The 12,957-nt window shown below is 36.2% G+C and overlaps 1 protein-coding gene across 2 annotated transcripts in view; it reads left to right on the top strand.

Moving 5' to 3' along the window:
- wwc3 (WWC family member 3) overlaps positions 1 to 12,957 on the top strand; it is a 59,681-nt gene that overhangs the window by 32,630 nt on the left and 14,094 nt on the right. For both annotated transcript variants that reach the window (XM_055213219.2, XM_055213218.2), the window contains exons 6-8: positions 9,285 to 9,414; positions 9,956 to 10,087; positions 10,256 to 10,329. In XM_055213219.2, the coding sequence (XP_055069194.2) occupies positions 9,285 to 9,414; positions 9,956 to 10,087; positions 10,256 to 10,329 (336 nt within the window). The remainder of the gene's footprint in view (positions 1 to 9,284; positions 9,415 to 9,955; positions 10,088 to 10,255; positions 10,330 to 12,957) is intronic.

Genomic DNA, 12,957 nt, shown 5'->3' with positions numbered 1-12,957 from the left:
AAAATCCCTAACTCAGATCGGCACATATAAGCTCTTTCTTTTGTGGAACACCAAGGTTTTGCATAATGTACTGTATGCATTAGGTGCTCTCTTATATTATTAAAGTGGATGGGTTGCCAAACAGACAAACAGAACCTTTGATAGTCTTCTATGTGTGCTGTAAGTTCTTAAGGGCACACTCATAATATTCCTGACCGAATCGTGCCCGGGCGCGATTGTCCCCCCTTCCTTAGTGTTCCACAGAAGAAGGATGATAAGGATGATTTTCCTTTTCAATTCAGCTTGTAACCTTCTTGGTTTGTGCTAAAAGCATGAACAATACTCCAGATTATGAGACTTGTTGAGGAGAATTATGCAACAAAAATAGTCAAAAAATAGTCCATAACTGTCACTAGGGCGGTATCCTTTAAAAAAGTACACATCTGCACCTAAAGAGTTCATATTAGTACCTCAGAGGTACACACTTAAATCAAATGAAAGTTTATTTATAGAGCACTCAAGTATTCACCAAAGTGCTGTATGTACAGTATAAAAACAGGATCTCCTGTCCCCGCTCCATTTGGGATAGACCCAGTGCTCGTGCCATCCCCCATGTTATATGAAAAAATGCTGCCCCAGATGGTTGCCCGTGCCAAAAACCGCTACTGCTAATGTGCAAAGGCAAATTATTCCAGTGTTTCGGGGCCACTACTGCAAAGGCACGGTCACCTCTGCTCTTTAATTTTGCATTAGGGGAAACTAAAAGTAGTTGCCCAGCCGAACTAAGTGCTCTGGATGAAGCATATGGCTGTAATAGATCTGAGAGATATTTAGGGCAATGTTATTTAATGATTTAAAGGGGACTTTTTTAAGATAAATAAATATTTGGTGCCCCCAGAGCCCCTATGTGAGGTGGTTCTTAAAATACCCCACAGATAATGTATTAAAGCATGTTAAAATTGCCACTTTGTAGGTGTGAGCAGAAATGTGCCATTTTTGGGTGTGTCATTTTAAATGCAAATGAGTTGATCTCTGCACTGAATGGCAGTGCTGTGCTTGGATAGTGCAGATTAAGGGGCGTTATTATCCCCTTCTGACATCACAAGGGAAGCCAAATTTCAATAACCTATTTTTTCACATGCTTGCAAGGAATGGTCTACCAAAACTAAGTTACTGGGTTGTTATTTTTTACATTTTCTAGGTTGATAGAAGCACTGGGGACCCAATTATAGCACTTAAACATGGAAAAAGTCTGATTTTCATGACATGTCCCCTTTAAAACTAAAACTAAGATCTTGAAACCAATCATAAAATGAACGGGCAACCAGTGAAGGGAAGCCAATATACTGTAGGTGTAGTGTGTTTTTGCTTGCGTGCCGCCACATTTTGTATCCTTTGCAAACGCATTAGAGATGCTTCACCAATGCCTACATAAGGCTATTACAGTAGTCCAGGCACGATGATATAAAAGCATGAATGATAATTGCCTTAGCTGATAAAAACTCAATTTAACTACCAAATTAATCTTTGTTTAGTTTAAAGTGACCACCCATTAAAACCCCCAGGTTTACAATTGGCTTCACATAGGACTTTAAGTCACCAAGATCTGCATCACCGGTATTAATTGTACCACCTGCTCGAAACAAAATGATTTCAGTTTTCTCTTCAGAAATTGAAGGTCATCCAGCTTTAATATCCTCAAGACATCTCAACAAAGGTGCCACTGAATTTGCATCATTTCAAAGGCAGATAGAGTTGTCTGTAGTCTGCATATCAGTGAAACGAGGTGCCATGTTTTCTAAAAATAGACCCGAAAGGTAATATATAAATAAAGAAAAGAAAATGGGTCCCACTGGTAATACTGGTACCAAAAAGTGCATATCTGTACCTAAATGGTACTTATTACGATCTTTATAAATGGCACTTCCCCAGTAAAAGCTTGGCACCATTGTTTTGACCATTTTTTCTGACAGTACACTAATTTTTAAGTGATCTAACAAGTTTTACCTGGTGGAAAGGAATCCCATAACCTTTAAAGGAAGACTTATCTAGATATCTAGAGAGCTGAATATATTTGTCTGTTGTTTATTGTAACATTATACAAACCAAGGGCAACTCTCATGGTTGTCTTGTGTATGCTTCGTGTTTTCATCTGGGGTTTTGGTAACTCGCAGACTAAGCACCAGTCACATTGTCTTCATACATACAAAAATCTAATTTATGATTTCTCATAGAGTTTCTATTTTTTATCTTTTCGTCCCCCTCCCCCTCTCTTTTTTTGATGCGTCATCATAGCTCCCCTTTTCAAAAACTTTCTTTAGATTTATTTCCTTTTTTTTTCCCCTGTTTTCCATTTTGCTTATCGCTATTCGTACGTGTATGGGAATGTTGTAAATGTGAATTTTTGGGAGACTCTACGAAACGTTTGTTTCTTGGATGTGCTCCGTAAGCACACATCAAACGAGACTCAGCATATGATGTCATGTAGAATTTGCACATTGACAGAAAGTGGATCGATTTCTAGACAGAACCCTAAAACTGTGTAGTTATACTTTGTTTAATTTTAGTTTCAAAGGGGCGGTGAATTTGTCGATTTTATTGTGTTATACTACTGTTGTCTGATGTCTACTTATGATGTTCGCGTGGTTTTTACATTCTAAAACATCAAAAGCAATAAGCAATAGGCTATATTGTAACATGGATTAGTGACTCTTTGGAGAAATGGTTCGTTTGAAGGGACGGGCCGCATTGAAGACCTGGACGTAAACGCCCACTGCTATGATTGGACAGCTTCATTCCCCGTCATTACATGGGGGGAAATGTTTCAAAAACATTAATGTGTAAAAATAGCAGCCGAACACATATATGTTTGACCCACAAAAGATTCTGGGTACTAAAGATGGTACATATAAATGACAATATGTATAGTAAAGTATAAACAAAACTTTAAACTCGACGTGACTAAATTGTCGTAAACAACACAGTAAGCGCGCATCAGAATCTAAACTGCGGCTGATAAATCCTTATCAATAACTTTGTATATTTATATTGTGCATGAGGTTGCTCTTACATACACGTAACGTTACATACCACAGTTATATGATAAAAAAGCTTTGTTGAGTGTTGGACCATTGAAACGCAACTTGCCTAAATTACCGTATACAACACAGTAAGCGGGCATCAGAATCTAAATTGCGGCTGGTAAGTCCTTCCTTATCACTAACTTTGTATATTTCTATCGTTATATTACGGTCGTATTGTTAAGTGTTGTACCTTTATTAATCGTTTAATGTTTTTAGTAAATGAAAACAGTCAAACATGCGTGTTTAGACACGTCCATTATCCAGCGTCTGTGTTCTTCCCATAGACGTTTTTTCTGCAACCGAAAACTCAGTTTCCATGGTTACTCTATCATAACAGATCACCGCGTCAAAATAAAAGTCTCTCAGAAAAAATATATTTAAAAGTCATTTTGGTTACTTTTGGCAATCTTTAAAGACATGTTTACTGATTGTTTAGACACTGCATGGTTTGCTTTTTCCCCTGGTCCACACAGGTGTTACGCGAAGCCGTCATATTTCTCAGAATTCCTCACTCGGCTTTTATACTGGCTTGGTGCCAAAAACTGTTATATTTCAGTAGCACGGACGTTTTCAGTTCTGAAACTTGCAGGATGTTCATTTAAGTATGATGACCTCTTATATAACAAATTATCAAGTTAAAATTGATGGATGGATGTAGTATGTTTGCACTAAACATACCGTAAGTTGAAATTACAAAAAGAGGTACGGCTTTAACAATGATAAATCTAAAAACATATTACTTGGCATGGTTTCATATATAGCTTTTATAAATAGCAACAAAGTAAAAACTGTACGTAAATCATATTCAAGTCAGTGTTTGTTATGATCTCAATTGCAGAGTGATTAAGACACTAATAACCAAAACTCATCCATTCTTTCTGATCAGCTTTAAAAGTCTAATACAGTATTCAAACAGGATATTCAATGAGAAGAAGTCTTGAAATTTGACTGTCAGCAATTGATATTCGGGTGGAGCCGTTAAAAGTAAGAGGAACTGGTGACATTAGTTAAAAATACATTTTAGAGGCAGAGCAAGCTATTGCATTTTAATTGTATGATTACAACTAAAGTAAAAATCTTCTGTTTTTGATTTCGTACTATTTTATGTGACTTTACCAAAGCCATTAATATACTATATTATAGGTCTACAGTATAGTGTGACATAACAGTCCTTATAGTTAGCATAGCTCGCTAAAGCGTTCCAGGGTAATTTCAACCCTAATTTCACTATTTTTTCAGTTCAGTGGAGCAGCAAACCAAACAGTTACTAGATACCAAACTCTAAAGTTTAAAACCTGCTCCACAATTAAAGTGTTCTGATTGAACATATCATTTTCATACTACTTTCAGTGCCAAAATAGACATTTGTTAAATAAAATGCGTAGTGTTTATGTTAAGAATTTGTATCTGGTGCAGTTAGTGTTTGCTAGCTTAGTTTTCTTTTGATCAGTTTTTTAAAGTCATTCGGGAATGTGTGTGGGGATTTAACATGAACTCCCATCTTTGTGTGTGTCTGGAAAAGGAGACTCCACCTCAGGAAGAGGATGCACCAGTTGACCGTGGGTTGCCAAGGCAGGAAGAGTTCGGTAGGGGGGGGGGGGGAGAGAGAAAGTTATAGAGAGAGGTGGGGTGGGAAGAGATGGGGAGGGGGCAAAAAGTGCTTGAAAGCATTTTAAAAAACACAGCGATATCTGGCAGCAAATTCCTCCATGCTTCCTGCATCCCAGTCAGGGCTCTTATCTCTTAGATAGAACACAACTCTGCTTGCTCCCAGAATAGTAAGAATAACTCTTGAGTCGGTGCTCTAAGAAAATGGGAGCTCCTTTTTGAAGTATCTGAGCCTGGGGTGTTGTTGGTTTTTAAACAAAAATAGGCTGGAAGAAGAGTTGTTTATCTTCGTGTTGTACAAATTACACACAGTCATTCCAGAAAACAGACTTTCAAAATTCCCTTTAGTACTACAGTGAAAGATTAATATGCACCGATGTCTAAATGGTAATCCCGAAATTCGCTTTTGCAGCTAACAGCGCTAGGGGTCAGGTTGCTGTGGGAGTTTAAATAAATAGTGTATGAATGTTGCATGTAAATCTCAAAACACTTTGGCAGAACGCTTTGCCATTAAGCTTTTTTTTATCCAAGTGAAAGTTTAGATTTGTTGATATATATAATTTGTACATGGCTGCTTTAATTTAACTGAATTTTACTGCTTGCTTTCACTCTTTTGTTTACTATATTGTTATATTTACTTAGTATTATTTAATTTTGTAGTATGAAGTCATTACTAAGTCAGTTTTAATATGAAATTTATATGTAAGGGTCTAATGTATAGACAGCCGGTTGTTATCACAGAAATAATGATCATGACACAGTTGTGGTCTTGTATAACACTGAAAGGGGTTATTTTGTGAGAACAACGCGTATTACATGGCTATTTACCTCATAAGTAAGGTCAGGAACATTTACATTTATTTATATTTATTTTTTTTTTTTTAACAAATGCATTCAGTGAGGAAACCCCGTTTACTTTTCGGTTTTAAGATGTTCGAATGTCACGAACACACTATTTGGTTGAATAATTTGTAAACATATAATGTCATATATGTTATTATAAGACATATTTATATTTAATTGAATGCGATTTTCTAGGTTTTTTTTTTTTTTTGGTTCGTTTCAACAGTCAGACGTGTATTTAGCATTGAGTCCAGAAAAAAATTAAAGTTTTGATATTATGAAAATCTACTTTTTCTAACTATAATAATGCATAGTGCTAGTAGGCCTAACATCAATATGCAGCACAAAAGTCCGGCATCATCCATGAATTCGAAGTACAATCGGATATATCTGCTTTACCTAGCTACTTCCTATTACAAGACCCCTTTTCCAAGATGGCGGCAGTTTTGACGCATGCTTAGAACCCCAAGGCGACATCTAGTGTATATATCTATTGTAATAAGCAAAGATAACTGTAGGTAATTGTGTATTAACTCATCAAATAGTTACTTTGATTTGTTTCTTTGAGCATTGGCTCAACCAATAGGGGGTTATCAAGCTGATACGTAGTACTTCCGCTTTCAGCAATCTTTGTGCACGTCCACTTTCGGTGGATCGTAATGCCAGTTCTGCTGGTCCAGATTGAACAGAAAAGTTGTTGAGAAAGGTACATAAAGGAACAATGGTGTTATAGAAATGTAGTAAAGTAAAAGTACAAATAAGTTGTTACAAAATGTAACAAAGTAAAAGTCAAAAGTATGCACTATAGATTCTACTTAAAGGTGCAGTGTGTAATTTTTAGAAGGATCTCTTGACAGAAATGCAAAATAATATACAAAACTATATTATTAGGGGTGTTTAAAGACCTTTTTATAATGAACCGTTATGTGTTTACTACCTTAGAATGAGACGTTTTTATCTACATACACCCTTGTGGTCCCTTTATGTGGAAGTCGCCATTTTGTGCCGCCATGTTTCTACAGAAGCCCTTAACGGACAAACTTTTTTTTACTAAGTTGTATCCGACGATTACATGTTTTTTTGGTTGATGGCTACCGTAGCTTCTCTATGCATTTCAAAAGCGAGGGGTGAGCAGTGGACTAAGCAGTTGGTTGCAATTCGTAACATCACCACTAGATGCTGCTACAATTTACACACTGCATCTTTAAAAATAATAATAATAATTCGTTACATTTATATAGCGCTTTTCTCAGTACTCAAAGCGCTTTACATATGAATGGGGGATTCTCCTCAACCACCACCAAGTAAGTAAAGTACAAATACATGGAAAATGTACTTAAATACAGTTAAACTTACATTCCACCACCGCCTAACAGGATGTTAGATATACCTAACCTAACTGTGCCGGAAATGGACATGCACAAAGTTGACAAGTCCCGCCCACGAAACCCGGAAGCGTGATAATCCCCTATGGTGTGAGTTTGAGGGCAGCGGAGGGAGTGTTTCGGGAACCTGTTTTAAAAGCTTCGTTTTTATTTCTGTAAAATTTGTGATGCAGAAATTACTCGTTTCACCTTCAGTGTAGCCAGCTGGGTTTAGCTTTGATGCAAAGAGTAAAATATATGAGAATATAAGCATGGTAATTGAAATTATTTGTGACCCTGTCTATGAAATACAGGCTAAAGTCTCATAATCTAGTTAAGTTTAAGTCATTGTTCGTTGATTTCACATTGATTTAAGTCTTTGACATGGCATTTCTCAGTCAATATTAAAGATTTCAAGGTTATTTTCACAAAATATTCTTTACATTATGTAGGATGATTTTAGTAAGAAAAAAGCTTGGCTTTCACATGCAGGTTCCCTTTTAACAGAAAGAGAGAATTGTGATGATTGAAAGTGTCATATAGAGGATTTATTTATAATTTTCTTTTAACCTCTGAGGCTTTTGGAATTAAGCTGATTTTACCTATCAAAGCTAAATCTCTTTTTTTCTTTTTCTATCACTTCTTACTTCTCATACCCCCCTGTCTTACTAAACTAGCCACCATGTATGTTCTGTGTCAGTACCCTGTCGTTTACTAAGGTGTTGGGTGGAAGGTGTGGGCAGATGCCCGTAGTAGCGTGTGAGGTTCAGGTCCTGGTCAGGCTGGGCTCTGAAAGGTTGGGGTTGGAGGTTTGGAGGGGGGAAACAAAGCCCTACTTGTGTGGAGAGGTGGAGAGGAAGAGGCAGGGCAGGCAAGCTGACAGTACCTGCTGTTGGAGGAGGGTGGCCTGGAGGAAGTGGGACTATGGCAAGAGCCCAGAAAATAGTTGATGTTTAAAGACAGACTTATGCTTTAATAGGTCTTAAAAATGTTAATTTCTGCAAGTCAATCATTTATTGGGCATGTGCTGAAGTCATTTTTTGTAATTTACTGTTCATCCTACATACTGTAAAGAACATTGTGTGAAAATATAACCTTGATATCTTTAATATTGACGGAGTAAGGTCATGTCAGTGATTTGAAATCTATGTAAAAATCAACAAATGAAATCAAACTTTGATGCTTCAAAGATATTGCCCAGGATTTTACATGCATGGCCTAATCATTATTACTGGGACCATTTTCATCAGTTAAGGTCTTTACACACCCCAACGTTTAACAACAGCGCTTATCGTCGACGGATTATGAGACGTTTTTAGCTATATATATATTATAAACACTTAATGACAGTTTTGCTGTTTTCAGTAGTATTCAAATCTATTTTTATACATTGATTTTCTGTGCGTTGATGCTACATTTTATACTGTTTTTAAGCCTGTTAGTCTATATATTCCTGTTTCCAGATTGGTATTCTGTGAATGCCCATCATTTCATGTTTTACACTTTGGTGGAGGATATATATCCCACAGTGCTTTGGTGCTTTAGAAGACAGACATTCCCAGACGGGAGGGTTTTAGTGTGGTGATCTCCTATTTCACATGACTAATTATTATGCCTTTGAGACCAGAAGCTGGTTTAAGTTAAATCATTATTATTTTAGCATGGCTAAATGGTTAACCAGGCAAGTTTTAATAAACATAATCTCATGTCTACTGCTGCACACGGTTTTATTTGAGAGAAATTCACAAGTTTTATCATAACATTACTGTTTTTTGCTTTGCGTGGAGCAGTAATGGTAATTTGACTGTGGTAAATTAACACACTGTTTGGCAAAAATAAGTCCTGATGTCATTGCTAGATTAATTCTTTATAATTAGTTGAGTGGGACGGGTGGGGAAGATTCTTTAAACTATATTTAGATGTTTGTGAACATACACGTCCAGACGCTGTGCAAGGCCGTGGTGAAAGGAACACAATGTCTTTTGAAAACCTTGCGTTCTCAGTCTACATTTAGATTCGTCTGTGCCACATTTACTTTACCAAATAATTTATGATTTCTGATGTATTTTTACTTCTGCTTGCTGAAAGGAAAAATGTACGTTTGTATTTTATATGTATGTATTTCCTGAGTACCTCAGTAACAAATGTGACCCTGTCTGTGAAATCCACGATGAAGTTTCATAACTGAATTATGATATTTGGGGACCAAAAGTTTTGCTTCTGTCATTGATTTCATACTTGGCTTCACTCAGTCAATATTAAACATATTTTCAAACAATGTTCTTTACACTTTTAGTGTAGAACATAAGAAATCACAAAAAAAAGATTTTTACAGACAGTGTCACAAATTCTCAGTTATGGTTAATTTGCTCACACACATTCCATTTTTCTGTGTTGTCATGAGCAGAATTGACCGGAAGATGTCCAGCAGTCAGACCAACTATAAGTTAGATGAAGCACAGGCCATCTTCAGCGAGCTCCGCAGCATTAAAAAGACCATCAGCACTGGCGAGAAGGAGAGGCAGGACCTCATCCAGGTGGCTACACACAGTCCATCATTTTCATAGATTTTCAATATAGAATATTTATTTATTTATTTATTTATTTATTTATTTATTTATTTATTTATTTATTTATTTATTTATTTATTTATTTATTTATTTATTTATTTATTTATTGCTGGGCAAAGATTAATCGCATACAAATAAAATACATTTTTTGCAAAATAAAAATAATATTTTGGATAATATATGAGTTTTTTGGAAAATTATGTTTATATAACCACACAGACATAAATATATATATTTCAGAAGTTTTTTTTATTTATATATCTTTTTTTATTTATATATAATATAGAATATGAAAAATACAAATAAATATATATATACACATGTAAATGTTTCTTAAATACATACATGAATGTGCGTTTATTTATATATACAGTCATTTTTTTGACTTTCAACTTCCAATCAAGTAGCTTTTATTTTGTGAGGTGCTGCCATCTTGTGGTCCTACATTATTTTGAACATTATTTTGCTTTGAGTATCATTTTATTGTTTTGTTTTTCATTGACCACAGAGCCTGGCCAAGCTGACGCTTAACTTCTGCGAGTCCATTAATGAAGTGGACAACAATGCAGAAACCCTGGGTGACTCCTGTAGTGTTCAACAGTACACAGATGCTGGCTGCCAGACGGATCTAATGGGAGAGGTTAGTCAGCGCCATTTCATGACATACAAATTCCGTATTTTAAGGTTCGGGTTTTGACAATGCAACTTTTATGTGTAATCACAAAATAAGCATTTAACTTAATATTTGACTTTATTTTGTATAATTGATAAATATGTGTGCTCAATATTTCTTGATGGTCTCTTACAGTTTGGTAACCAGGAGTCATCAGTACTAGCAGACAGAGTCAAACTCAGTTGGCAGTATGAAGAGGCTAAAAAGAAGTAAGTGGATTTATAATATATATTATAATAATAAAACACCAACTTGATTTTTATATTTTCTATCAAAAATGTCAAGGGACCTTTCTATGTAATTGCTAACTAAGGGATGACTTACAGTATTTATTTGCACAAGAAAGCAAATAAATACTGTATAAATATTTAGCTTTTATTTCAATGTTTCCTTAGAATCACTAAGACAACTGTTCTTTATTATTAATATTTTATTAGTTTTTTTCATGCATGCATTTAACTCCTAAATGACTTTTGATATTTGAACCATATGATTTTAGGCACAAATGTCTGACTAAGAGGATTTTCTGCATTCAGTCTAAAGGACCGTTCACAATATAACGTTAATGATAACAATGGTACAAACTTAGGCAGCTGACTTGTTGCCTCACTGCCTCATGAGGCAATGACTTCGGAAGCATGAAGGCAGCTAAGAGAAACGCTTTCGGACACACTTCAAAGGCAGCGTGTTTGAAATATAAACAGAGAGAGCGCCTTTGTGATAACTAATCACATATTTGAAAACTACAATAATAATTTTCCCGCTGGAAATGCATTTAAAATGTGTAAAAAGTGAAAATATACATTTATTTACACTAAATTTGTGCTCCAGCCGCTTTTTTGGCCGCCATTTTATTTTTTTCTAACTCGACCAGGCTCGACCAATCACATTCTCCATGCGCGCAAACGCATAGAATTGTGCGACAAGATCTCAGGAGACAGGAAGTAAACCTAACATTAGATTCGGACATGCCTTGATGCCTTCCTGCCTTGGAATGCTGCCACAAAAAGGAGCAATTTAGAGTTTTTGGACGCAGCCTATATTAGAGTCCACAGCAGTGGCGGCTCGTGACTGCTCATCCGGGGGGCGAAATTCAAAGTGTTTGTAGTGTCACGTGTATTGCTTGCGTTTTTTAAAATATGTGTTTTGTTGCGTCATGTGAACCATGTGCATCACGTGTTTTGTCAGGGTGGGTGCCTGCTGCACATGCGTCAAAACTGTTTATGATAAAAGAGACGCTCACGTTCAAAAAGTACAAGCAAGACAGCTTAACAGTAAACTTTGATTACGCATGAGATTATGCGAGTATCTGGCACAATCTCTTTTATCATAAACCCTTTAGACGCATCTGCAGCAGGCACTTATTTTGACAAGACACATGATGATCACAGGATCTCTCGACGAGCAGAACACATATTTTGAAAAAAGGAACCACACACACACGACGGGCTACATACATGTTGTGACGAACTTCGCATCGAGCGCCCTCGAAAAAAGAAGTCACCGGCCGCCACTGGTCCACAGCATAACAATAACATTATGCTAATTCGCTCACTCACGCAAAAACTCGCGGAAATACTTGCCTTTAATGGCATTAACTTATATTGGATATTTCTTATAATAAAAAACTTTTGCAATTGTTTACATGTCACAAAATATGTAAATATGCTGTTCTTCTTGCATTTACACAGTGAGTAACCAGCAGATGTCCTCAACACTGCGTTTGCGTAACTCTAAACAGTGAATCTAGTAGATTATGTAATTTAAAGGAACAGTATGTAGGATTGTGGCCAAAACTGGTATTGCAATAACAAAACTTGTGGCAAAAACTGGTACTGCAATCACCCAACTGGTGGCCAATACAAAACATGACAACATAAACATCAGTTGAGGGCTGCAACTCCACTTTTTAAATGACAATATCCTGGCCAGAACACTGTTGTCAGTGATATAAGTATTTGAAATGATATTTCTTAATGTCTAGTGACATATCAGGGCCATTTTATGATTACTTGATATAAATTTCTTACATACTGTTCGTTTAATATCTTACCGTTTGACGTAGTCAGTGTGGTAGGAAAATAGCATTAAGTACTGAATTTCACAGCAACTGCATCAGCGCTGTAATTTTATCTTATAGACCTCAGCATTGAGCTTCTCCACTGTCATTTCAAGTGCGACTGAAGTTCACATAGATTTGATTGGCTATCAGTGGTTTATCATTCAGTCTCGTCCGCGCTGCTGGCAAATTGAGTGGAACGTCCGCATTTTGGCGGCCATCTTACCACAGGGCGCTCGCTCACTTGTAGCATTGAGTTTTAATGGTGCAGGTACTTTTGAGTGACCGTGACTTGCTTAATTTTTTACAGATTTTTAAACGATTTGGTTTGTTATAAACGTCAAAGATGTACCTATGACACTGCATACTTATACTTAAAATAAAAATTAATGAAACATGTTAAAGCATCCAGAATTATAGCCACGTTAAGAACGTTTGTAAAAAACCAAATCGTTTGAAAATCGGTAGAAAATTGAGCAAGTTATGGTCATTTAAGTACCTGCACCATTAAACTCAATGCTACGAGTGAGCGAGCTGTCTGAGGTAAGATGGCCGTCAGGTGATGACGTTAGAGACTCTGCCGTAAGACATCTAGCCTTCATACATATCTTTGGTTATCATTATCGTTATATGAATGGCCCTTTATTATACTTCGTGAAAGTTTGATGGTCATGTGCCTCATCGATTGCATTTAATTAAAACCCACTTATTGTCTAATTTGCCATAAAATAACATTGTAATAGGTTTAATTTATAGTACATAGAGTGATGGATTGTTG

The sequence above is a fragment of the Misgurnus anguillicaudatus genome, chromosome 8 (genome assembly GCF_027580225.2).
Source record: "Misgurnus anguillicaudatus chromosome 8, ASM2758022v2, whole genome shotgun sequence".
Classification (NCBI taxonomy): Eukaryota; Metazoa; Chordata; class Actinopteri; order Cypriniformes; family Cobitidae; genus Misgurnus; species Misgurnus anguillicaudatus.
Note: the sequence above shows the minus strand (reverse complement) of the source record. Positions and strands in the feature narration are given on the sequence as shown.